Source organism: Notolabrus celidotus, chromosome 7 (genome assembly GCF_009762535.1).
Source record: "Notolabrus celidotus isolate fNotCel1 chromosome 7, fNotCel1.pri, whole genome shotgun sequence".
Classification (NCBI taxonomy): Eukaryota; Metazoa; Chordata; class Actinopteri; order Labriformes; family Labridae; genus Notolabrus; species Notolabrus celidotus.
Genome location: NC_048278.1, coordinates 15,683,491 through 15,711,160, shown reverse-complemented (window position 1 = coordinate 15,711,160; position 27,670 = coordinate 15,683,491). Strand labels below are relative to the sequence as shown.

At 38.6% G+C, this 27,670-nt stretch overlaps 1 protein-coding gene across 2 annotated transcripts; it reads left to right on the top strand.

Annotated features, from left to right (window-relative positions):
• Nucleotides 1–458: 458 nt before the first annotated feature.
• On the top strand, nt 459–27,670 carry ttc26 (tetratricopeptide repeat domain 26). 2 transcript variants are annotated; one of them, XM_034688226.1, is made up of 18 exons: nt 459–1,101; nt 17,188–17,316; nt 18,808–18,900; nt 19,068–19,182; nt 20,434–20,483; nt 20,718–20,863; nt 23,022–23,193; nt 23,656–23,730; nt 23,844–23,946; nt 24,156–24,211; nt 24,697–24,750; nt 24,845–24,908; nt 25,003–25,091; nt 25,355–25,438; nt 25,542–25,611; nt 25,901–26,007; nt 26,918–27,051; nt 27,309–27,670. In XM_034688226.1, the coding sequence occupies exons 1-18, from the start codon at nt 1,075–1,077 to the stop codon at nt 27,421–27,423; spliced, it is 1,683 nt and encodes a 560-aa protein (XP_034544117.1). In that variant the 5' UTR covers nt 459–1,074; the 3' UTR covers nt 27,424–27,670. The 2 variants fall into 2 exon arrangements, with proteins under 2 accessions (XP_034544117.1, XP_034544118.1); XM_034688227.1 differs by lacking the exon at nt 459–1,101 and adding an exon at nt 16,757–17,034.

Sequence of the window (27,670 nt, the reverse complement as noted above, 5' to 3'; positions counted from 1 at the left end):
TTGAACAGTGAAATCTGTGAAACTGTGAAAGGTATCAAAAAAGTGAAACAAGTGTAGATAGCTGAAAGTCTTGTGAACAGTTTAAAGTTTGAATGGAGTGTATAAGTGAAAGTATGCTGAAGCTATGAGCTGTAGTAGTTGAAGAAGTTGAAGTGGATTTGAAGATTCCGCCCCATCTGTTTCAATGTTAAAATAAAGTTTGAATAAAGTTGAATAATTCAAAAAGTATAAGGGTTGAATATGTGAGAAGATATAGCCTGAAAGTGGAGAAGGAGCTGAAGAGTTGAAAAGTTGAACGGTGAAAATCGGTCAAAATTTGAAGGCTGTGAAAGGCGTAACGGAAAGTGGAATAATAATAATAATAATAAAGTTGAATAACAATATGTTGAAATGCTCAGCATTTCAACATAATAACAATATGTTGAAATGCTCAGCATTTCAACATAATAAGCTTGATATGCAAGCAAAGCGCATTACCGAGGCCGAGGAGAGAGTATCCACAATGGAAGACAACGTGATGAACCTAGAAAAACAATTAAAAGACTCACAGGTACAGATACAAGTACTTACTGAGCTCGTTGATGATATGGAGAACAGGAACAGACGAGACAACATACGAATCATCAATCTCCAAGAGGGAATTGAAGGCAAACAATCAACGCAGTTCTTCGAAGCCTGGCTACCGAGGGTCCTTTGACTGGAGTTGGAGAAAGGCCGTATAAAAATTGACAGAGCCCACAGAAGCCTGGCACCAAGAGGACAGCGAAATCGCCCGGTTACAATCAAACTCCACAACTCAAGAGACAAGCTCCAAATTATGGCCGCAGTCAAAGCTAAACGAAGCCTCCAGCATGAGGGACAACCCTTCTTCATACAGCAAGACCTGTCTGCAGCTGTGAGGAAGAAGCGCCGGGAATTCAACAAAGTCTGCCAGCAGCTCATCAACAAGAAGATCCGATTCCAGATGAGGTACCCAGCAACGCTGTCGGTGTTTCTTCACGGACCAGATGGGACCGACACGGAGCATAGGTTCCGTTCAGCAGAAGAAGCAGAGTCGACCCTTCAATCCCTTGGATGAACACGATTGACTGTAGTCATGCGGTAACTTCTCATATTATCAGTCCATGCAATTAGCTCAACTTAACTCATGTTAGTATCACGTGATGTAGCCATGTGTTCAATGTTTTGGTTATTACGTATCCACGTTACGGGGCAACCCACAGGCCAATGGCGTGTATGCTCCGGGTAGCCTCCTGAACTGCTAAGGATATGACCATATATGACTTGTTACCGGTGTAGGTCCCGGATGGTGGACACGCTGGGGAATACCAAAAGGTATAAATATGGCATAAAACTATTAAATATACTTCTACGTTAATAAATTGATTAAGATGAGTCTTAACGGTTACATTAGTGATGATTATAAGTAAATAAAATATATTATTTCGGAGCTTATTTGTTGTGGATAATAGTAATTAATCACTTCACACTTACTAATGGAGAGTCTTTTTTTGTTTGTTTCATGGTTACATTTTTGGTGGCAGGACGGGCTGTGTAGGGGGTAGGTTTTTATAGTGGGAAAACCTAAAGGCTTCGGCAGCAGACGCTTCCACAGGGTAATCCAAAGGCAAGCATGGTGCTCATGAAGAGTACTATGGTCTTGTATTAAATACAGAACATGTAAGGATATCACTCTGGATGGAAGTTGTTTTTTTTTAGTCAAGTGTCTCAATTTTTTTTTTATGGATTTGTTATTTTATTTCATTTAAGACAGCACCAGCATCATCTGCATACTCTCACAGCAGGCTCAGAAAGCACACCTTCAAACTCTAATGAATGGATAAAATGAGTGCAATCACAATTACCACACTTAATATTAAGGGCATTAACAGTGCAGTTAAAAGGAGAAAAATGCTGTCAGAATTAAAGAAAGATCAGATTAGCATTGCTTTGCTCCAAGAGACACATCTTACGGATATTGAACACTCAAAACTTAAGAGAGATTGGGTGGGACAGGTCTATTATTCTTCATTTAACTCTAGGAGTAGAGGTGTAGCAATTCTAATTCATAAAAAGCTGAACTTTACCATAGATAAAACACTTTTAGATAAAAATGGAAGATATATTCTGATAACAGGTTACCTTTATGGGGAGTATATTTTAATAGGATCTGTTTATGCTCCTACCGTATTTGACAGGACATTCTACTCTAGACTTCTGTCAGATGTGTCATCTATACCCACTAACCATTCAATTATTGGGGGTGATTTTAACTGCGGCCTGGATATGGTAATGGATTATTATCCTTCAAAACAACTGCCACTGCCAAAAAAGTCCAAAGCAACAAAGGAATTATGCTCTGAACTAGGATTGTTGGATACATGGAGGACTATTAACCCCAAAGAAAGGGACTACACATTTTTCTCACACCCACACAATAGTCTCTCAAGAATAGATTATTTATTTGTTTCAAGACCTATTTTAGATCGTATACAGCTATGCAGGATTAAGTCATGCGTTCTTTCAGATCACTCCTCAGTTAGCTTAGAATTATCCCCCCCACATCACGACCCCCAGTCTAGACACTGGCGCATAAATCCTCTTTTGCTTGCTGACACCTCATTCATATCATATATGAACGAACAGCTGGACATCTTTTTTTCAGCAAACCTCACTCCAGATACATCCGCATCAATTCTGTGGGAAAGTGCCAAAGCTTATATGAGGGGAGTAATTATTTCGTTTGCATCTACCAAGAGGAAAAAAAACTTAAAGGCACAGTCTGAACTTCAAGATATAATAAATACACTTGAAATGGAATTTAAATCTTCACCTACTAAGAAAACACAAGAGAAACTAGAAACTGCCCGCTCATCCCTTGACCAGCTCATTACCCAAAAAGCAGAAAAGGCCATTTTTTACGCAAAACACAAATTTTTTGAGTATGGCAATAAACCAGGAAGACTACTAGCGCGTTTAGTTAAAGGCCAAAAGGAAAACAATATAATACCTTCACTTATTGATAAAGATGGTAAAAGACACTTTGAAACCAAATCTATTATAGAAATTATGAAAGACTTTTACGAGAATCTTTACAGATCCGAATGCATATATAATCCTACCCTGAACAATGAATTTTTTGACAAAATAGCGCTACCAACTCTGGCGGATGATGCAAAAGCAACCCTATGCTCTCCTATTACTGAATGGGAAGTACGTGAAGCTATTGGGAACCTACAAAGCGGAAAATCGCCAGGACCTGATGGGTTTAGTTCAGAGTTCTATAAGGAATTTGTTAACTACCTGGTAGAACCTTTAGCAAATATGTTCTCAGAGTCATTCCAAAATGGTTGTCTCCCACCTACTCTTAATATGGCCCACATATCTTTAATATTGAAAAAAAACAAACCCCTGAGAACTGTTCATCATATAGGCCTATCAGTCTCATAGGAGTTGACTGTAAAATTCTAGCAAAAGTTCTTGCAGCCAGGTTAGAGAGATTCATCCCAGATCTGATCAATCCTAATCAAACCGGGTTTATTCTTAACAGACACTCACACACAAATATGAGAAGGTTATTAAATATTATTCAGTATGCCCACTCCACCGGAACCAAAATTCTCACCATTTCATTAGACGCAGACAAGGCATTTGATAGGGTAGAATGGGAGTACTTATTTGATGTGATGAAGAGATTTAACTTAGGGGACACATTTATCAATTGGCTGAAAATACTATATAAGTCACCTACGGCCAAGGTTCTTGTCAATGGACGCTGTTCAGACCCCCTCTATCTTCAGAGAGGGACACGCCAAGGCTGCCCCCTTTCACCCCTTCTCTTTGCTCTTGCTCTTGAACCCCTGGCAGAAATGATTAGGAACCATAAGGAAATTAATGGAGTTGAGCTGGCAGGAGTGGACCACAGAATTGCGCTCTATGCGGATGATATTTTACTTTTTGTTAAAAAACCTGAGTCTTCAATCCCAGCAATCCTCTCGGTGATAAATCAATTTTCTAAAATCTCAGGCTACAAAATTAACTTCGAGAAATCTGAAGCCCTCCCATTAGGGTCCTTCAACCAACCTGCTGACTTCCCATTCAAGTGGTCACCATCTGGCATTACTTACCTCGGAGTTAGAGTATCTGCAAATCTTAATCATCTCTACAAAGAAAATTTTGCAAATATTGTCACAGGAATGAAAACAGATTTAAGCCGTTGGATGGATCTACCTTTATCTTGGATGGGCAGAGCAAGCCTGATAAAGATGAACATACTACCAAGGCTTCTTTATCCAATGCAAATGCTCCCTCTTCGCATTACAAAAACCACCATTGGTGATATCGAAAAATTAATTTCTAGATTTTTGTGGCATGGGAGGAAAGCAAGAGTAAGAATGAAAACATTACAATTACCCATAGACAGAGGGGGTATAGCAATGCCAAACCTTCTGTATTACAACTGGGCTTGTCATGCTCAAACAATTTACAGCTGGATACATAACTTCCTGGAAGCCAAAACACCTCATACCGACTCCTGGTGCTGTCACCCACACTCACTACTGTGTTTCTTATCTAGTAATGTTCCGCTCCCAACAGATATTAAAAAAAATTTAATCACATTCAACACAATTAAAACTTGGCACGATATTTCAAAACTGATTGGCCATAAGAACGTTACATCATCCCTTGAACCAATAATTAATAACAATCACTTTCCACCTGGACAAGGTACATGTGTTTTTAAAAAATGGTTTGAAAAGGGTGTTAAAACAATAGGAGACTTGTTTGAAGTAGAAGCAATTATGTCCTTCCAGCAGCTTCAGGACAAATTTGGAATATCCTCCTCAAATTTTTTCGCATATTTGCAGATTAGAAATCTTATTTTAACAACTGGCAAGTTTCCGAATGATAAATACATCAGGAGTCCTCTTGATACATTCTTACTAACTCCAAATATTTCTAAAAAGTTTATTGCTCTTTTCTATCAGAAGTTGCAATCCCTTGACCAATATAGCATTGATAAAATCACCAGCACGTGGGAGAAGGACCTCAAAATCCAACCAAGTCATAAAGAGTGGTCAAAGTTATTCTCAATGTCAAATAAAATCTTTACATGTAATCGTCTAAAGGAAAGCCAGTACCGAATCCTCCATAGGATTCAACGTACACCTCAATTTCTAAATAAATGTAGCTCTAATATATCTCCACTCTGCAAGAAATGTCAGAAGGAGGTGGGAACTTACTTTCACCTAATATGGCAGTTCCCTATGATAGCACGGTTCTGGAAAAACGTTAGAAAAGACGTACATACAATCTTTTTTTTTTTTTTTTTTCATTTAAATTTTTATTGAATTTTTAAGAAACATATAAACACATAAACAAGTACAGGGTGCTTTAAAAGAATAAATCTTGTTTTGGCATGGACATACTCCGACATGTCACATAAAAATCGTAGACAATCAAAACAAATATATCACTTATAACAATAAATCCAAATATAAGAAATCCAGTCCTTTAAGTGAAAGTGTGCTGTATTTAGTCTCTGGTTCCAGTGTTCCTATCAGTTTTTGAATATTTCCAAAAAAGTTCCCAGGGGCTTGTCCTGTCCTCCATGTTGCCCTTCAGTCTGCAGAGCATAGACTCGTAGGACGCTGTCTCTACCATTGCTTCCATCCATTCCCTCAGATTTGGAGAAACAGCTGTTTTCCAATGTCTTAGAATAACTCTTGAAGCTGTAACCAGGCCTACCATGATAACAGAAAATGTTCTTTTCGATATTGTTGGTATTTGGGATCTGTCCCCTAGTAGGCACATGACAGGAGTCAGGGGGACCACAGAACCAGACCATTCACTCAGGAAGTTCACAATTTTTACCCAGAATGGAGCCACTAATGTACATTCCCACATACAGTGCAAAAAAGTTCCCAATCCTGTTTTACATTTCCAACACTCATTGTCATTCATCAGTTTCATTCTATGTAATCTCACAGGGGTATGGTAATATCTGTGTATAATCTTATACTGTGTGAATTTCCCTCGCGCCTCCCTTACATACTTCCCACAACCTGCCAAAATTTCCAGCCATTTCTCCTGTGGAATATTTATTCCCAGGTCCCTCTGCCACAACAACTTCACATTAGTGAACTCCCCACTTACTGAAAAATTTGTTAGTTTATAAAACTGAGAAGCTGTGCAGCACTCCATTGGCATATTCATATAGTCCATAATATAATTCTCTGAGGAGTTACCCATTATAGATTTTACACAGTCTCTGATTTGTAAATATTTCCAAAATTGTTGTTTCCCTTCAAGTTTAAATTGACTAATTAATTCCTCATAGGACATAAATTGTCCATTTTTGTATAGATCTCCTATGACACGTATGCCTCTTGAGTGCCACTGCTTCCAGTAAACTGACACTTTACCAACATGAATGGCCGGATTAAACCATAATGAAGCATAAGGCTGTATAAGGTGCGACACTCTATACATTCGATGTGCTTTGGTCCATACTTCCCTAGAGTGAACTAGAATTGGGTTTGTTGTGTTGCTCCGTTGAGATAACTTCTCCTTTGGACTAAATGGTGAACATAACTCATTCTCAATATCTATCCAGTCTAATCGGTTATCTATCAGTTTCCAGTATTTAGCCAATTTAGTCATTTCAAAAGATATGGCATATAACCGTGGGTCTGGTAAGCTCAATCCCCCCTTCTCCTTAGGAGCACAAAGTTTGCTTAGTTTAATCCGAGCTTTCTTCCCCTCCCATAAAAACTTTCTAACCATGTCATCATATTTCTTAAAAATGGCAGGTGGTATTGTGATTGGTAGCATCATCACTAAGTAATTAAATTGAGGGGCTATTATCATTTTGATGATATTAACTTTTCCCCACAGCGTAAGTTTAATTTTCTCCCACTTCTCCAAATTTGTTTTAATTTTTTGTAATAGAGGGTTAAAATTTAACCAAGGTAACTCTCCAAGATCCCGACTCAGTTTAACGCCAAGATACTTGATTCCTTTAGGTACCCACTTAAATTTAAATTTCTCCACCATGTAAGGGTGGCATGATATAGTCAATGGCATTGCCTCCGACTTTTTCCAATTAATTGTGTAGCCTGATAGTTTAGAGTAAGACTGAATAGTTTCCATCAAGCATGGTAGAGACGTCTCAGGATCCGTCACCACAGCTAGGATATCATCCGCAAATAATAACAATTTGTGTTGTTGACCACCACACTCCATTCCCTTAATTCCTGTATTCTTCCTAATACTGATAGCCAAGGTTTCTAAAAACATTATAAACAGTAAGGGGCTTAAAGAGCACCCTTGACGGGTCCCTCTAGAAAGGCCAAAATAGGGTGATATTACTCCATTGGTTATTACTGCTGCTTTTGGTTCTTTATATAAAATCTTTACCCACCGAGAAAAACAGGGACCCAATCCAAAATGTGACACAGCAGAAAAGAGAAAGCCCCATTCTATCTTATCAAAGGCCTTCTCGGCATCTAGGGATATGGCCGCTATAGGAACATTTTTAGATTGAGCAAGCCACATTAGATGTATTAATTTCCTCATGTTGTCTGTGGAAGATCTATTCTTCATAAAGCCTGCCTGGTTTCCATGTATAATAATGGGTAAAACTTGTTGAAGACGAAGGGCCAACACTTTGGTCAATATTTTACAATCCACATTAAGCAGGCTTATTGGTCTAAAATTAGCCGGGTCTGTCATGTCTCTATCTTTCTTCGGAATCAAAGATATTAAGGCTTCATTAAATGTTGGTGGTATGTGGCCTTTCTCAAAAGCTTCCTGATACACCTTCACCAATACTGGGGCCAGAATATCTATGTATTCTTTATAATACTCTACAGGAAATCCATCATTACCTGGCGATTTCCCAGTATTCATCAGTGATACAGCTTTCTTTATTTCACCTTCAGTTACTGGTAACTCCAACTTTCTTCCTTGATCTGTGTCAAGTTTAGGCATATCAATACTTGAGAAAAATAGTTCTTGCTCCCTTTGGTCATCACTAGAAGATACTGTTGATGTATATAGTTCCTCGTAATACTGTTGAAACGTCTTGTTTATATCTGTTGCCGATGTTACCAATCTATCCCCTTGTTTAATAGCTGAAATTATGCTTGAGGAGTTCTTTCCTTTCACTTGTCTAGCTAATATCTTCCCCGTTTTTTCCCCGGCCTCATAAAAATTAGTTTTCAACCTATATAAGGAGTATTCTACCTTTTTAATATAGATTTCGTGCAGCTGAAACTTAGTCTTACAAAGTTCCTGATACTTAGGTTCTGAAAATTGTCGTGCCAAATCATTTTCCTTTAATTAATTTCCTCTTCCAATTTTTTAATCTTATTTAGGTTTTCTTTTTTCTTCAAAGCAGAGTGTGCTATCAGTTTCCCTCTTATATAGGCTTTTGAAGCTTCCCAGACTGTTGCAATTTCCTTCGTACTACCTATGTTAAGTTCGAAGAAGGATTCCAAATCTTTACCTAACAATGTCCTAAAGCCTTGGTCTTGCAATAAAGATGTGTTCATTCTCCATCTAGTACTCTTACCCATATCCGATCCTGTAGTTATACACAATTCCACAGCTGCATGATCCGTAATGGCAATAGACCGTATATTACAACTAACTACACTGTTTATTAGGGGATTTGCAATTAAAAAGAAATCTATTCTGGAGTGTGATCTATGGCAATGAGAAAAAAAAGTATATTCCCTCTCTCGAGGATTAGTAAGTCTCCAGACATCTACAAGCGCCATGTCCTCTTTTAACATGTGTATTGCTTGCCTATCTTTAGTCATCAGTGGACCTTTAAACTGACTTTTATCTAAGATAGGGTCCATCACTTGATTAAAATCTCCCGCCAGTATTATTTGCCCATCCATTTCTCCTAGAACCCTATTCACCTCATGAAAAAAGTTTGGGTCCCCTTTATTTGGTGCATAAATGTTACACAGTATCACCTGTAAACCCTCTATTAATGCCTGCACACATATCATTCGTCCCTCTGTGTCTTTCACCTCTTTAAGCAGCACAAAATGTATGTTTCTGTTAACCAGTATCATTACTCCATTGCGTGAACTTGAATGTGAGCTATAGAAAGCATGCTTCACCCAGCCAGTCTTAAATTTTTCTGTCTCCCCCTCACCCAAGTGGGTTTCCTGTATGAAAACTATATCTGCCTTATTAGTCTTCAAATATGATAGAACTTTACGCCTTTTGGCTGGATTCCCACTGCCATTAATATTCCAAGACATGTACTTAATAGATCTACTGGTCACCATTGTTCAAATATCCCTCTATAACCATGTCTACAGCACTGTGCATGTTCAAGATGTCCATACCTGCTGATGTCATTCCCTGAGACCCTGTACTTTGCAAAACATGAACACATAACCTGGAAAAGGAACATTTCCAGTACAAAACAAAAAGAGAAAAAGATAACTATGCTAAACCAAAATTCAAGCCAGGCAAAGTCTGGCAGTCCTGAAGCTGTCATGTGCAGCTTTAATGTCCAAAAACAAAAACCAAACTAAACTAAACTAAACTCTTATCTGGTCCGTGGGTTACTGCTCCTCCTGCCTGTGGTCCCTCGGTGACAGCTTTACCAAGTGGAGCTCCCCCCGACGTAACTTCACAAAATGTATGGGCTCTTGAACAGAAAAACAAGTTTACTCGCCTCCCTCGTTGGGTGTTCGGTCCTCATCCTGGTCGTTGTTGTTAATGAATTTGTCCGCCGCTGTTGCTGTTGCGAAGCTCATGTTTTTCCCCCGCCACCTGAACCTCAGTGTGGCCGGATAGGCCAGTGTGTACTTCACCTCCATCTCCTGAAGCTTGCGCTTCACCGGGGTGAAGGATTTCCTCTTCTCCGCCAACTCTTTCGTCATATCTGGGAACACTGACAGCCGACATCCTTCCCATACAATGCCCCGCTTTTCTTTTGCCGCATTTATCACTTTTTCTCTCGCAGACTGTCTCAAAAACCTAATGAGCACTGGTCTCGGTGGTCTTTCTGGGTCCGGCATAGGTGCGAGCAGCCGATGTACTCTCTCAATTTCAAATTCAGCTGCATCAGCCCGAACCTCCAGGCCCTCTTCTAATATTTTTTGAACGCAAACCAGCAGTGTCCCGTTGGTCCCAAATGTCTCCTTCAAGCCTACCAGCCTCACGTTGTTCCTTTTGCTGTGATTTTCCATAGCTTGAATGCGCACCCACATTGTATCCATTAGCTTAGCCTTCTTGTCTTCGTCAGTGTGTGACCGCTCTGTAGCTTCCTCCAAGCGCATGATACGTGTCTCGGCCTCCGACAATCTCTCCTGCATAGCCGTCACTGTTGTTTTCAACTCTGTTGTCGTCTCCTTAATAGTCGAGACATCTGTCGCGACGCTCGACAATGTGGTGCTCATTTTAGTAATTTCTGTGAACAAATTGTCGAGACAGGGAGATGGGTCATCTGCCGAGCCTTCCTCCTCACACTGGGGACTTTTCCGTGTCGACGTGCGGCCTGTACTTTTTAAATACTTCGACGACGGCATTTCGCCTATTTTCGATTGTTTCATTTCAATAAAACAACGCCAACACTATACTCTAACAGGCGGGGATAAGTATTAATCGAATGTGAGCCTCTATTTTGTAGTAATTTACACTTTTTACATGTCGGGAAGTGGAGAGTTCCTAGGCAGCTGCCATCTTGTTCGCCGTACCCACGTGACTCCGTACATACAATCTTAAACAAAAAAATTAAACTTGAACCTGCATTGTTTCTGTTGGGATTTCCACAAGATGGTCTAGATCTTAATCAATCACAATACACCCTTTTAATGAAATTGTTTCTACTAGCAAGAAGGTGTATTTTGTTTCAGTGGATCAAGGAAAAACCACCAACAGTGACACAGTGGTCCAGAGAAGTATACAAGGTTATACCAATGGAGAGCCTCTCCTCAAAGTTAAAAGGGAACAACAGATATTTTTTTGAAATTTGGCAACCAGTCTTAGTTTATCTACCCAATGAAATTACAGATTTGTTACAAAAAGGCGGAGTACCTCTCAATCTGAACCCTATTTTATAAATAAAAATTGCATTTTCCCATCCCCTTTTGCTGTTTTGGCGGGTTGCCGTTAGCCCTCTTTGGGAAGGGCTGGTGGCACGATGCCTTGTATATGTTCACCTCTTTGCCAGTGTGTGTTTTGCTACTTGAGCGGCATGTGCTATAGGGTGTTGCTGTCTGGTTGTGAGTCTTGATCTGGGGGCTGTCGGGTTATTGTCTTCTTGTCTTTTTTTGTTTGTATCTTGTGGGTTGTTTTGGTGTTCTGTCTTTTTCGTCGTTTATCTTCTTTGTTTGTACTGATGTGTGTTGTTGTTGTTGTAGTTGTTTTGTTGTTTTTATGTCTTTCTAGTTTCTGTTTTTTTGTTGTTGTTGTTGCTGATGTCCACTTTGAAAATTAATTAAAAAAAATATATATATACAAGATGACCTCATCAGTGAGTGATAAACACAAGCACGCATGCACACACAAACACACACACACACACAAACACACACACACACAGACACACAAGCATGCACACACAGGTGATTCAGATGACCTCCTCAGTGAGTGACAAACACACACACACACACAAACACACACAGGTGATTAAGATGACCTCATCAGTGAGTGACAAACACAAACAAGCATGCACACACAAAACACACACACAGACACGCACGCACACACAGGTGATTCAGATGACCTCATCAGTGACTAATAAAACACAAACACACACACACACACACACACACACACACACATACAAGTAAGACATTTCCATAGTTTGTCAAGCAGTTTATAGGTGCTACTACTTCTAACACTTCAACTTCTTTTTAATTTTTCCACTTTATTCACTTCTTCTCCTTTTTCACTTTTTCTCCCTTTTCCACTCCTTCACCTTTTTTCCACTTCTACTTTTTCCACTCCTTCAACTTCTTCTCCTTTTTCCACTTCTTCCACTTCTTCAACTTCCTCTCCTTCCACTTCTTCCACTTCCACTAATTCAACTACTTCTACTACTCTTCCACATGTTCAGCTGTGTTTCACAGCTTTCAGCTTCAGCATTTCAACGCATTTGCTTTCAGGAAATGCAACCTTTCTAGTTCAACTTTGAGATTCTACAGCTTCAGCATACTTCAACTTACAGCCTTAATTTTTGCATTAAAATGTTCACAAATCTTTCAGCTATTAATTTTGTATTCAACATTTTTCTGTATCTTTTATAGTTTTTGATATTTTACAGCTTAAATGACACAAAGTTTTTTGCTGCTTTTCTAACTTTAACATTGGTGTGTATGGCGGACTGTTCATGGCAGCAGAGCACGTGATATCATCAGACAGAGGGTGAGGCCTGCTGATGAGATCTTTGAAATTCTCCAAACAAACTGCCATAAAATCCAAACAATTCCCTCCACATACACAAATAAGACATAAAAACGTTCCCTGTCTTCTCCTGCTTCTGTCAAAGAGGTAACCAAAGCAAAAGATTGTACCGTTGAGCCAGCAGGTCACCAACTGTCAGAGAAAGTCTCTCTGCTCGGCCATCTGCCGTAATGTTAAAAATTTCTGGAGTGAAGCAAAAGCTCCACCTTTCTTAACTCGCTGCCCTGACTACATTTCTGACTGTACAGACATGAAAAACACATCAGTGTGTTCATCAGAGTCTTGTGATGCTCACGGTTTGATCCTTTTTCTGATAGCTATTACGGTTATCGCACAGTGTCGGCATATGTAGACCCTAATTTACTCCATGAATCCTATTCTTAATCAACTGTCCCACAGCAGTTACACAGCTGGTCCCATCACCATGGCAACAGTTAATGACAGTTGGAAACAGTTAATGACAGTTGGAGACACAGGTGATTCAGATGACCTCATCAGTTCTGACTGACACAAAGACACACGCACACACATGTGATTCAGATGACCTCCTCAGTGAGTGACAAACACAAACACACACACACACACACACACACAAACACACACATGTGATACAGATGACCTCATCAGTGAGTGACAAACACAAGCATGCATTCACACATGCACACACAAACACACACACACACACACACACACACACACAGACACACACGCACGCACACACAGGTGATTCAGATGACCTCAAAACACAAACACACACACACACATATACACACACACACATACACGACACACAAACACATACACACATAGGTGATTCAAATGACCGCATCAATGAGTGACAAACACAAAGACGCATGCACACACACACACACACACACACACACACACACACACACACACACACACACACACACACACACACACACACAGGTGATTCAGATGACCTCATCAGTGAGTGACAAACACAAGCACACACACACACACACACACACACACACACACACACACACACACACACACAGGTAAGACATTTCCATAGTTTGTCAAGCAGTTTATAGGTGCTACTACTTCTAACACTTCAACTTCTTTTTAATTTTTCCACTTTATTCACTTCTTCTCCTTTTTCACTCTTTCTCCTTTTTCTAAATTTTTCCACTCCTTCACCTTTTTCCACTTCTACATTTTCCACTCCTTCAACTTCTTCTCCTTTTTCCACTTCTTCCACTTCTTCAACTTCCTCTCCTTCTACATTTTCCAATCCTTCCACTTCTTCTACTTCCACTAATTCAACTACTTCTACTACTCTTCCACATGTTCAGCTGTGTTTCACAGCTTTCAGCCTTCAGCTTCAGCATTTCAACGTATTTGCTTTCAGGAAATGCAACCTTTCTAGTTCTTATTTTTCCACTTCCGTGACCGCTTTCACAGCCTTCAAATTTTGTCCGATTTTCACCATTCAACTTTTCAACTTTTCAGCTTCTTCACCATTTGCAGGCTATTACTTTTCACATATTCAACCCTTATACTTTTTGAATTATTCAACTTTATTTAAACTTTTTTTTAACATTGAAACAGATGGGAGAATTCAGCAAATTTGCCATTCACTCATTCAACTTTGAGATTCTACAGCTTCAGCATACTTCAACTTACAGCCTTCATTTTTGCATTAAAATGTTCACAAATCTTTCAGCTATTAATGTTGTATTCAACATTTTTCTGTATCTTTTACAGTTTTTGATATTTTACAGCTTAAATGACACAAAGTTTTTTGCTGCTTTTCTAACTTAAACATTGGTGTGTATGGCGGACTGTTCATGGCAGCAGAGCACGTGATGTCATCAGACAGAGGGTGAGGCCTGCTGATGAGATCTTTGAAATTCTCCAAACAAACTGCCATAAAATCCAAACAATTCCCTCCACATACACAAATAAGACATAAAAACGTTCCCTGTCTTCTCCTGCTTCTGTCAAAGAGGTAACCAAAGCAAAAGATTGTACCGTTGAGCCAGCAGGTCACCAACTGTCAGAGAAAGTCTCTCTGCTCGGCCATCTGCCGTAATGTTAAAAATTTCTGGAGTGAAGCAAAAGCTCCACCTTTCTTAACTCGCTGCCCTGACTACATTTCTGACTGTACAGACATGAAAAACACATCAGTGTGTTCATCAGAGTCTTGTGATGCTCACGGTTTGATCCTTTTTCTGATAGCTATTACGGTTATCGCACAGTGTCGGCATATGTAGACCCTAATTTACCCCATGAATCCCATTCTTAATCAACTGTCCCACAGCAGTTACACAGCTGGTCCCATCACCATGGCAACAGTTAATGACAGTTGGAAACAGTTAATGACAGTTGGAGACACAGGTGATTCAGATGACCTCATCAGTTCTGACTGACACAACGGCTGTTTCCGAAACGGCCTGCTACATACTACTTACTAATGTAGTAGGCAGTAGGTATTGCCTACTACATACTGCGTTTGAATTTAGTATGTAGTATGACTGTTCTGTCCGATCTGTCATGCAGCATGCTGAGCCAGACTTCGCTGGATTTCTGGTTTTGGAAAGCGGAAGTAAACAACGGCGAAGCCGATAAATAAAATGCTTATTTAGCATCCATTTATGATTTAAAAAGATAGGAAGTAGTTTATATGTAATTTGATAACTTTCACAGCACCCAAAAACGGATTTCCTCCTGTCAAAAAAATGCAGAAAAAGCAGAACGAGCGCTGTGCATTATGGGAAACAGTACGCGAGGCAGACTGGTCCGATGCATACTGAGATATTTTCCTGAATCAGTAGACATCCGGGGAGTTTGGCTTACTGCAGATTTTGCTCTTGTTCACATACTACTTACTACATACTGAATTTTGGACATATCAGTACGTACTGCTAGTATAGTAGGCGATTTCGGAAACAGCCAAAGACACACGCACACACATGTGATTCAGATGAACTCATCAGTGAGTGACAAACAGAAGCACGCACACACACACACACACACACACACACACACACACACACACACACACACACACACACACACACATACAAGTAAGACATTTCCATAGTTTGTCAAGCAGTTTATAGGTGCTACTACTTCTAACACTTCAACTTCTTTTTAATTTTTCCACTTTATTCACTTCTTCTCCTTTTTCACTTTTTCTCCCTTTTCCACTCCTTCACCTTTTTCCACTTCTACTTTTTCCACTCCTTCAACTTCTCCTTTTTCCACTTCTTCCACTTCTTCAACTTCCTCTCCTTCCACTTCTTCTACTTCCACTAATTCAACTACTTCTACTACTCTTCCACATGTTCAGTTGTGTTTCACAGCTTTCAGCCTTCAGCTTCAGCATTTCAACGCATTTGCTTTCAGGAAATGCAACCTTTCTTGTTTAAAGATGCATTCACTGTCAGTAGTGCAATACTGAATCATTGCACGTAAATGTATTTTGACAGTGTGAAGTAATTACTACTACTGAAGCCCTGATCAAACACAAGTGACATAAATAAACTAAAAATAACTACACAGTCGGTCTATATCTATTTAGTCGCAATCAATAAAGTCCACTCGATATTCATAATTTTATTTGCCAATCCTCTGTCTGATCCTTGACTTGAAAGCGTCTCTAAAGGACCAGTCTTGAAAATGATGCTGGTCCAGGTGTTGGAATAGATTGGCTGCCCAGAGAGGGGCGTCTATGTGCTCACTGCTCTACAGGAGACATAGAGACATAGTGTGTTTTGAATATATATAATTTATTGTATGAATTTATGTGCTTTGGCAATAACATGTCTTTGTTCATGCCAATAAAGCAAATTTGAATTGAATTGAAAATTGTTGTGACCAGATTAAAGTGTCCGACACGATGGCTATCCTTCGTGTGTTCATTCCTCTGCTCTAGCTAGCCGATGTGCAGGAGATGGTGATCGGCTTTGCCCGCAGAGAGTACGAAATAATAATAATAAAAAAACAGTATTTTGAGTCGTCAAGAAGCCACAGCTTTCCTTCACGTTGCCATGCAACAAAAAAACCCTGTTAAGTTCGGCGCAATGTTAGAGAACTATTTCCTGTTACGTTCCAGACTGCACTAGACTCCAAAATAAGTGTCACTTGAACGCACACCTATAACATACTTACAACACTTGGGCTATATCTGTACGCTCTGACGTGTTAACTTGAAACTCTGTATTAATTATTTCCACAAAACATCACCAATAGAAGGTCTTTAGACCACAGTATCCCTCTACTGTCAGAGTAGGTGCTCTGTGTGATTTTATTTTGAAAATATGAAAACGGAAGTATCATCTATGCTTCTAGAAATCCTCAGCTACAAACATGATCCAACCTTCTATGTATCCAACATCGAGCATAGCAACGTCTAACATTTATCCCATTTATCACGTCCCTGTTAGAACATTCAATTCCTTTTGTAAAGCTATCCGGGTGTTTACTTCTGAAGATGTATCTCGGTGGCTTTAACCTCACTTCAAGAGGCCAACACAGCGGCTAGCCTGATACATAGAAACATCCGACGTTGCCTTGGTTAGTGAGAAAGCTAGTTTTGTATCTCTTCCACTGAAATCCGTCGACATGGTAAGTTCACATCTCTGCTACAGACCTCTCTTAAGACTCCCTGACCGTCTTTAAAGATGATCTATGTATAAGGTAGCATTTTGACTCCAACCTTCCCAAAATGATTTGAGAACTTGTACCTGTATGTTCATGTTGTTTGTTGATCCTTGATAGATCCTTTCTCGCGCAAAGCCAGCCTTGGGCAGCGTGAGTGAGAAAAAGAAGAAAAACCAAACAAAGATTTCCCGTTTGGAGGAATATCTGCAACAGAGAGATTACCTCGGGGCCTTGACACTACTAGAGGTACCTACACAACCTTTACATAAAATATGTGAATGTTTTCTATTTGTCTCAGGGATTCCATGCTCACTGGGGTTCATTGATCAACATGGGTTTTCAGCACGGTGTGTAATGTACTGCAGATAACCAATGTCTGAACGACTTGTAAAATAAAATACAAAAAAAAAGGTCCTTAAAAAGTTTCTCAAATAGTCTTAATTACAAGTAGTGATGATAAAAAGAGTGTACTTTCATCATCATGATAATATTATCTTTATTACTATAGTTGTTATTAGGAACACAACACATTTCGCTCTTAAAATTAACATTGCAGCCATAAGTGTATTTTGATGTTGTTTTTTGTACTCTTTTTGTCAATTCAATTCAAATTTGCTTTATTGGCATGAACAAAGAGATGTTATTGCCAAAGAACATAAATTCATACAATACATTATATATATTCACAACACACTACACTCACCATATATACATATTATACTCTTTTTGTCTCTATCCATCTCATTTCAGTTCTTTATATCAATCCAGTTCCAATGTAATACCAGTTAAATAGAGATTTAGGGGTTGGTAGTAGGAGGGGTAGGATGTGGGGGTAAGGACACTTGCAAGACTGGATGATTTTAGGTTAAGCAGTAGATATCATGACACCTAACACTGAGAAATTCAGTGATTTATCCTCTTGTTCACAGTTATGTAGCGATCACACTTGATGTTAACTCTGGAAATGATATGTAAATGCAGTTCTGTATTGCATTAAGGCTGTATAGATAGGCCTAAACACGATTATTCCATGTATGTATTTAAACTGGTGTATGTCAAGACTGAGACATAATAAGTAATATCAAAACAGTGATGGTAAAGATGGTTTGTGATCATTGAACAACTGTGTTACTATTATTGTATGTGTCCACCAGAGAGCAGTGATGAGTTGACAGATTTATTTTACTTTAAATGTCTAAAAGGAAACAAAAATCAAGATTTGTAAAAATATATTTAAAATATCACTATCATCTCTATAGTGTATACCAGTATTAGACTAATTAGAGTCTTAGATTATTGGCATTAGCCTTGAGATGCCCAATATCAGCCAGGCTTGCCTGATGTATTTACTTTAATATTCAAAATAACACTAACCAGTGCTGCTATATAGACTCCTGAGACCAATTAAGTAAGTGTTTTTTTTAAGTTACTGTATTTTATCTATCAGTTATTGATTAGACTCATATTTCTCCTACTATAGAAAAATATCTAAATGTGATTAATGATCATTTTGACATGTGTTGAACAGTTGAGGTATTTCCCCCCTGAATGACTGATAAATAAATGCTACATTTGTACAAAGAGACCGATTATCTTATTTGACTGCAATGCCTCCTGCAGATTATCCTGTGTCATGCCTTGGAATTAAAGTTTCAGAAATAGAATCACACCCACATCTGTGCTACAGACAACACTATGCTACTGAACGCTGCTGATCTGTTGCTGTGTCATCTCTAGTTTCAGAGAAGTACTGGCGAAATAGAAGAACATGGTGACCTCTGGCTTGGGTACTGCTCCTTTCACCTGGGTGATTACAAGAAAGCTATGGAGGTAATTGTGTGCTATGTGAATTTGTAAATGAGTGCTTGCAGCCGTACAATTCACATTAAGTCCCCTTAATGCATATTTAATTATCTACTTTCAAGTAAAGATACGGTAGACAGGTTTTCATATTATTTGATGGCACTTTTCAATACCTCCTTGTCATGTTCTCACAGGTGTACAAGTCTCTGACTGCACAGCCTGGTTGTCCAGCTGAAGTGTGGGTATACCTGGCGTGTGTGCTGTTTTTTCTGGGGCTCTATAAAGAGGCTGAGGATGCTGCATCTAAGGGTAGGCTTTCTAGCTGAGTGTGTTTGGAAAACAACAAAAAGCAGAACATTTACAACCACTTGACTTTTTTGTAAGGTGCTGTGTATTGAAAACAGCCCTACTGTCTACGCAGTGTCTGTTTCTCATCAGTGCATCCATCAGACTGTGAACAAAATCTGGGATTCTTATATATAATGACAAAGAGTGCCAAAGTTATACTTTCAGTGGACAATAAAAATTCAATTACAGGTAAACCAAGTTGGTATATCAATGCTGTACCTTCTACACAGTGATATTAATTATTTTACTCATTACATAATTTAAACTGATATGTGATTTCAGTTAAAAAATCCTCATCCTCGGCACATTGAGCAATTTTGGATTTTTTTGTACACAACAACATAATCATAATTTTGTTAACTGTATACAGTTTAGTTTAGTTTAGTTTAGTTTAGTTTAGTTTGTTATTCATTGTACCATGCACCGGAAAGGTGCCCAGCCTGTATGGACTTACAAGACACTACTAAAACAAAACAAAATAGGAGCAACAACATAAGAAGAAACAGAGAAAGAAAAAAGAAGAGAGCAGTTACAATGCTGCACATGTCCAGCAATGACCTAAAGTAATTAAAAAGCACTGTGGTATACTTCAGATATTTGACAGTGATAGCAACTAAATAAGACATAAAGTGTGCTCCTACGCTGCTGAACATCATTTAACACAACTGAGCAAACTGAAAACTTTGTGTGTAAACAGGTACTGAAGTCTATCTTCATCAGGCATGTAAACAAATCAGGACTATTTTCTAACATTTTGTTGAAAGGAAGGCACCTGAGCTCATGATATGATGGGCAGTAGAACAAAAGATGTATTTTATTTTCAACTCCCTTCAGATCCCACAAGGAACACTTTCTCTCCTCTATACATACAGAAATCACACAATTTTTATATAAAGGTATTATCGAAACAATCATGTCCATGTTTTGGATTTTTGAGATAATTATGCACCATGCTTTATTCAGAATGTGTCATATTTAGTTATAGACTTGTATTGTAAATCAGCATTTTTTTGTCTGCTTGAGTGGAGTAATCTTGTACTCTGAGTGTGAGTTAACTCTACAGGTTTTGTGTAAAATTTATTTGCAACTCAAAGAAGAACGTTGTTAAGTAAGTTCTGTGGTAGCTGAGAAGAGGGTTATAGTGTTGATGAACTGTGCCTCTTATTCCCTTGTGATGGTGACTTTAAATTTGGTATCTCCTGCTCTCTGCAGCGCCAATGTCTCCTCTCCAGAACAGACTGCTTTTCCATTTGGCTCACAAGGTTGGAAAATTATTTAACTATTTTCCTCTTTTGTTTTGATATTTTCTTTATCCATTACTGCTGAATAACCCTGCATTAATAAATACAACTGTATTTGAATTAAAGAGTTTGCTAAGGTTTCTTGCTACAGAAGTCATTTAGAAAGTGTCTGGTTTTTCAGCATTTTCTGTCTCAAAAATATCTGATCAAATTCATTGCATTTTTTGATTCTGTTTTTTTATATTGTGTGTATAGTTCAACGATGAGAAGAAGCTGATGGGTTTCCACCAGAACCTGGAGGATGTAATAGAGGACCAGCTGAGCCTGGCATCTATCCACTACATGCGCTCACACTATCAGGAAGCTATAGACATTTATAAACGTCTTCTACTGCAGGACAGGTCTGTGCTCTCCCCTGCCTTTTATGCTTTTCAATTAAATCCCAGGTTCCTGTTGTACTAGGGTGCGTGCACCACCCTGCTACTACCTTGACAGGTGAGGGTTGTTAATGGAAGAGTGTTCATGTGCTTCACGCCTTGTGGATCCTTAAAGATGATTCAAGTGTCAGTGCTGCAGATCTGCTGAGCTAGCTTCCTCTAACTCTGATGTACTGCATCTTTAGGAACCAGGGTGAATGAATGCCTCTGATTTCACTGTGCTATGTCTCTTAGAGAACTATTCAAGGCTTTGTGGTACTGTGGGTTAGCGTGCATCTGGAGTGTCTGCAAGGTTGACAGGAGCGAGCCTCTGTTGCAGCTCTGGACACAATTTTTGTGAGGATGCAACTCAGCTTTCTACTACTACTTCTTCTCAAAGGAAAACGAAAAAACCTTTGATTGAGGTCATGCAAAAATGTGAACATGTTATCCAGAAAAGATTGCAACCTGTTCTGCATCAAGAAATGTATAGTGAGCTGTACATACCCATTATGTGTTCTATCACTGAACATACGTTTGAGTGGATAAACAGTAGCAGTACTTTGAGCTATCAGCCTATTGTCCTACCACGTACAGGGGGTCTTCTTGCTGGTTAAAGACAGTAATTTTGTTGTCATGTTGCAAACATCACATTCAGCAAATTACAATGCTGTGATCATCAAACAATGAACAGCTTAAGATTATAAATACTAGGAAGAGTAGTACAATAATAATAGTGCCCAAATAGAGAAAATAAATAAAATAAAGTAAAATAAATAAATAAATAAATTAAAAAAAAATATATATATATATAGAAATGTTATGCAGAAGTGACAGGTTGACATGGTGTGATTATGACAGATGGCAACATGGTAATTTCAGGGTGATATACAAAAGAAAGACAAAGATATAATGTGCACTGTGAGGCAGTTGATGTGCAATATAAAATATGAATAACAAATAAAATTAAAGCTGCAAGCAGCATTGAACGGGCCCTCACACCCATGCTCACAGTGGGGTGTAGCTTTTGTAAGGGCACAGTGCATGCTGGGGTGTGGCAAAAGTCCAGGCTGATGATCAGCTGTAGAGTTTGTTGCTGCTGTGGTTTCTTCCTAAGAGGAAGAACACTGAAAACAGCTATGAACCTTTATGTGTTTTGATTGCAACATGAAGTGTGACCACACTTGCACTGCACCCATAAGCTTTTCAATATTATAAGTCAATCTCAGACTTGTCCTGCATCCCAATGCTCTCAAATGATATAACCCTGGTCATCGGTCAAACCAGAAGCAGCTTTGGTATTGCTATGCACTGAGCATCCCAAAGTTCTTTTTGTGTCTCAAAGGAAACTGGGTAGGGAAGAGAGCAGAATTATCGAAGGAGCAACATAGATGGATACATGAGAGCAGCATTCAAAGAAGTCTTAACTGATGGACAAGCCTCTGATTGAATATCACTCATTAATGGATGCTGCAGTTAAAAAAAAAATCTTACACTTGAATTTAAGTGTTATTGACTTTATCTTAAATAGTTGCAGCCTTCGCTGTTTCAAAGCAATATGAACAATATATTCCAGTAAAATTTGCTTGCATACTATATTCATTTCCTTGGAATACTGTGCATTTCATGGTGTTATTTAGGTGGTATCTTGTTTGTATCCATTGTTCTGTGATAACTTTTTGTCCATGGGGTTTAATCTATCTAGAATCTATCTGAAATATAGCTTATGAAGATACTTAATACCTAAATGTTTGTTTAAAATAATGTTATCTTACTATGGAAATTTACAATAAAAAATAAAGTTGTTGCCATAGATTCCTCCAACCATAGCTTCATAATTTTGTCCCACATGGGATAACATTTTAAAATAATCTACTCTAAAGAGGGGATCATTTTTGTTAGAATGGAACTATTACCAAGTTGAGCAACTAACATGATGGTATAACAGTACAGATCACACTTGAGTCTGTCCTTAAATCCGTAACCTCCTTACTAAATAGTGATTTGTATTGATACTTAATTCTAGTAGTAGCTGCTATCTTCTACCGCTTGACATATTTGTGTGAAAAGAAATTACCTTTGTCAGAGTAGTGAGATGAAGTCTGAGAGCCAGTTCACACCTTTATTGCATCCTGTCCCTCAGAGATTTCCTGGCCCTGAAGGTTTATGTGGCTCTTTGTTACTACAAGCTGGACTACTATGATGTATCCCAGGAAGTGTTGGCCGCGTACCTGCAGAAAGTTCCTGACTCTACCATCGCCCTCAACCTGAAGGCTTGTAACCACTTCAGACTCTACAACGGCAAAGCAGCTGAGGTAATCAGGTTTGACTGCTGCTCATCACAGCCAATATTGTGGTTGTTTGTCAAAGATTTTAAAGCTTTGTGTGATGTTAGTCCGTACTGGTAAAACTCTGTGTTATTTAACAATGACAATGCAAAGGAATGGACACAAACTATTGATTTAATTTTAATTTATTGTCAAATCTTGAGCATGTTTGTGACTCAAGCATCATGCACAAACCGAATAACAAATATATATTTATTCTTATAGTGTCAGTACAGTTTTTGTTCAAAATTTCCCTCCCTGGGATAAATGAAGTATTTCTGATTCTGATTTCTTATTTTGCTGAAAGTCATAGTTTTCATTTGTTATAAATATATTAGCCTTTCATGCATCAAGTTGAGTCATTGCCTGCTTGTTTTCCCCTTTTTTCATTTGTTTGGGATGAGAAAGTGTTTGTAGGTTTGACTTATGTGTGAAATCTCTCTCTCTAAGGCGGAGTTGAAGAACCTTATCGACATCTCCTCCTGTTCCTTTGAGTTTGCTAAGGAGCTTATCCGACACAACCTGGTAAGCTCTCCACAAGCCCTAATATGAGTGTGTGCAGATTTGTGCCTGTGTGTGTGCAGCCACTAGTACACGCTATTATTCTGCCAACTCATTCTCACCTCTGTGTTCTGTAGGTGGTGTTTCGTGGTGGTGAGGGGGCGTTGCAGGTCCTGCCTCCCCTGATCGATGTGATTCCTGAGGCCAGACTCAACTTGGTCATCTACTATCTCAGACAAGGTGTGCAGCCATGGCCTGGCTGTTGCTGGAACGAGGGAAAAATGTTCATAAAAATGCAGACATTCGATGAAATTACAGTTTTTGCTATTCTCATTATTTACCATCCATTATTGAATCTGAAAATAGCATCTCTATTTCTATGTTTCAGTTTTGAATGGCAGATATTAGAGAAAAACCCATATAAACTAATGCTTCGTTTTCAATTTCAGATGATGTACAGGAAGCCTACAACCTCATCCAAGATCTGGTGCCTACAACACCTCAGGTAATGACTTAAAGTGACATTAAAGGGTGCTTGAACTATTTTGTCACAAATAAAACTCTAGAGCTGCTGTATCAAATGAATTTACAGCATGAACAAAACTATGCTTTATTTAATGGAAAATCTATGACTATTTTTGGTGAAAGCTTTTGTATGTGTTCTCTTTCACCTTGAGAGATACACAAGAAAAACCCCAATCATGCCAGATTAAATAAGACCTGCTCATAAACCTTATGTCCTTGCTCCTCTTAAAAGCTCCTGAAGAGTCTTTTATTTTGTTACATGGATCTGAAAGCAGGTCGAGTGTTTGGCTGCTGTGTTTTTTTTTTTAAACTTGTTTAAATTGATTTAATGAATAAAGGATTGTCAAGTTCTTAACAGATACACTTCAGGTTCTTTCTGTTAACAGCGCTAATAAAAAAAAACAGGGCTTCCTTTCTCGTTCACCAAGGGCAAGTGGATTGACATTGAAGTTTTGTTTTTTTCAGGAGTATATTTTAAAAGGAGTGGTAAATGCAGCATTAGGACAAGACATTGGATCAGTAAGTATACTCTCAAAGCAAATAGTTACAAGCAAAGAAAAGTGATAACAGCGACTTTGAGACAAATGTTTGATACTGTGCTTTTATCTTTCAGAGGGAAAACCTGAAATCTGCTCAGCAGTTCTTTCAGTTGGTTGGAGGCTCAGCTAGCGAGTGTGGTATGCTGAATGGAAATATGATTGATGTGATCCCTTAAAGTGACAGTATGTGTGTCTTTGAAAGTGTGTATATTAACACCTTATTCATTTCCAGATACTATTCCTGGCAGGCAGTGCATGGCCTCCTGCTTCTTCCTCCTGAGACAATTTGATGACGTTCTTATATATCTAAACTCTGTCAAGGTTAGCGTAACTCAGCACACTACATTAAAGGATATATTCCTGTGGACAAGAAGAGGGATATGACTTTAAGATTAGGAAGGATGGGGTAGAATAAAGACTTTCTTTCACTAATGGAGTTGTGCTGTTTCAGGTGACAAGTGATGCTAAATGTAGTACAATTATTCAGATATCTGTATTATCCAACAGCAGACACTTTTTATGCAAATGGTAGATGTGTTAAATCTTAACTCTTTTATGTGAGCATTGGGCTTTTGTCTTTGTAGGGTTACTTCTTGAATGATGATACATTCAACTTCAACTATGCTCAGGCTAAAGCTGCCCTCGGCAACTACAAACAAGCAGAAGAGGTAACTTACCTCAGTGCACAAAAACACCACTGCCTTTGACTGAGCATGCTTATGTTTAACATGTTTCTGACTTATTCTTGACAAATTTTGCTTTTTCTTTCAGATTTTTTTGGTGATTCAGAGTGAAAAAATCAAGAATGACTATGTTTACCTCAGCTGGCTGGCACGATGTTGTACGTATTAATATTTTTAGCACATTGGAATATGTACTAAAATTCACACAAATGACTGCTGGAGGATTTATTGCCTTTTTAGCCTTACTCTCGCTCTTCAATAGTATTACACTCAACAGCTCCAAGAGATGGATGACTCCATTAAATGATTTTTCTTCCTTTCATGGCTTAATCCACATCAATAAATCTTGCCCACAGGCGGTTCATATTTTGCAAATCTGAATCTGTAAAGGTTTCTCAAACTGCCTGAAAATGATGGACTATTGAGCACTCGTCTTGTTCTTGTCAGACATAATGAACCAGAAGGGTCAGCTTGCCTGGGAGCTCTATCTGAAGATGGGCACCTCCTCTGATTCCTTCAGTCTTCTTCAGCTCATTGCCAACGACTGCTACAAGGTGATATCTTCCTCTGTGTGCCCCAAATCCCCTCTTTCCTTACCATTCTAATGGGAATTAGTGCACTTTTATGAATTATTGCTCAAGTAGTCAAATAACAGGATTGATATCTGATTAAATGTGAACAAAAATTAGAAAGCATAAGCAAAAGTTATATATTCACTCATATGTTGCTTTATCGATTGTTTCATTTTAATGCATGTTGACCACTCATATCAAAACAATTAAATGACAATTCCTTTTTTTCTAAATGATTGGACCAAAATTATTCTAATAACCAACAATCATAACAAGTCTCAGTATCTTTATCTGCAGCTGTACTGTGAATGTTTGTATGTCCTTTGCAGATGCTTGTCATAATAGGTCTACAACTGATGGTCATATTCATTATTAGTTTATCTAATTATCAGGTATTGTTTTTTATAATCTCAGTCATCATTTCCCAGAGCCTAAAGTAACCATTTAAATTGTTGGTTTGTCCAGCTAACAGTCCAAACCAAATAACTTTCTGTTTGTCAAGTAATTAAATGAGAAAAGCAGAAAATGCTTCATTGAATGTGGGGCACTGTCACATTTGAAAAGGCCTAAGCAATTATGAAAGTTTGCAAGTACAGTTGCATAAGCCAGTGTGAACTGGTTTCCTGAACTCAGCTATGACAAATATATGTACTGTTATTAACCTGAGTCCGCAATGCTATCTTAAAGGGAAAACCTGCACATCTTCCCCACCTGCCTGTGTTAGCTCTAGTTATGATGTTGGAGGTATTTTTTGACAAAACATCCTCAGTCGTTTCACCATATTTATGAAATCATTTCTGAAATTTGATCTGAAAGAGAAGGTGGTTTAATCTGTTCGTGGTTGGTCAGTATATTGCATATAAGTGTTCATGATCACAAGCTTCTGTTTCAGATGGGACAATTTTATTATGCAGCCAAAGCGTTTGATGCACTAGAGAAACTGGACCCAAGTTCCAACTACTGGGAAGGCAAGAGAGGAGCGTGTGTCGGCATCTTCCAGCTCATACTAGCCAACAAGGAGCCCAAGTAATTTTGTCTCTATTTTTTGTGCAGTAATGGGATTTTTTCATAACAGATCACACAAAATGTGCCAACTAATTGTTGTAAATATAAAACATAATCTGTTAAAGAAACTAAACATGAAGCAGTAATAAGTCACTCAAATCAAACCTCTGTGCCTTGTTTGAGTGAGTGTGATACTGAAATAAGAAATGAGAAATACATGAGAGATGGCTCACACTTGATCTAATATTGTTTCCTCACATATCCTGTTTGTGTTCTAGGGAGACACTTAAAGAGGTGGTGCCCTTGCTGCGAAATTCAGGAAACCCTCAGGTTGAATACATTATCCGGATTCTGAGGAAGTGGGCCAAAGACAACAGAGTCCTCCTCTCCTGACAGCCTACAGCACTGAGCTCCAGCTCACTGCGGGCCAACACCACAAGCAGCTCCGCTATGCAGACATCTGTAATCATTATAGTGCATTTTAACACCACTCCCGAATGAATCAGAAGAGCAATATCTATGCCACATGAGAATAAATATGGAATTTGTATATCTGCTATACTGTAATGTTTTGGATAGCAGTTTCCTATGTACTTGAACATTTGTATTAAACAGTGAATGTATTTTTAAAATTTTCAAA

Coding starts and splice junctions, on each gene's coding strand:
- ttc26 (XM_034688226.1), top strand. CDS start 1,075: ATGAACACGATTGACTGTAGTCATGCG. Junction 1,102..17,187: donor CGATTGACTGTAGTCATGCG/GTAACTTCTCAT, acceptor GATCCTTGATAG/ATCCTTTCTCGCGCAAAGCC. Junction 25,092..25,354: donor TATATCTAAACTCTGTCAAG/GTTAGCGTAACT, acceptor TTGTCTTTGTAG/GGTTACTTCTTGAATGATGA.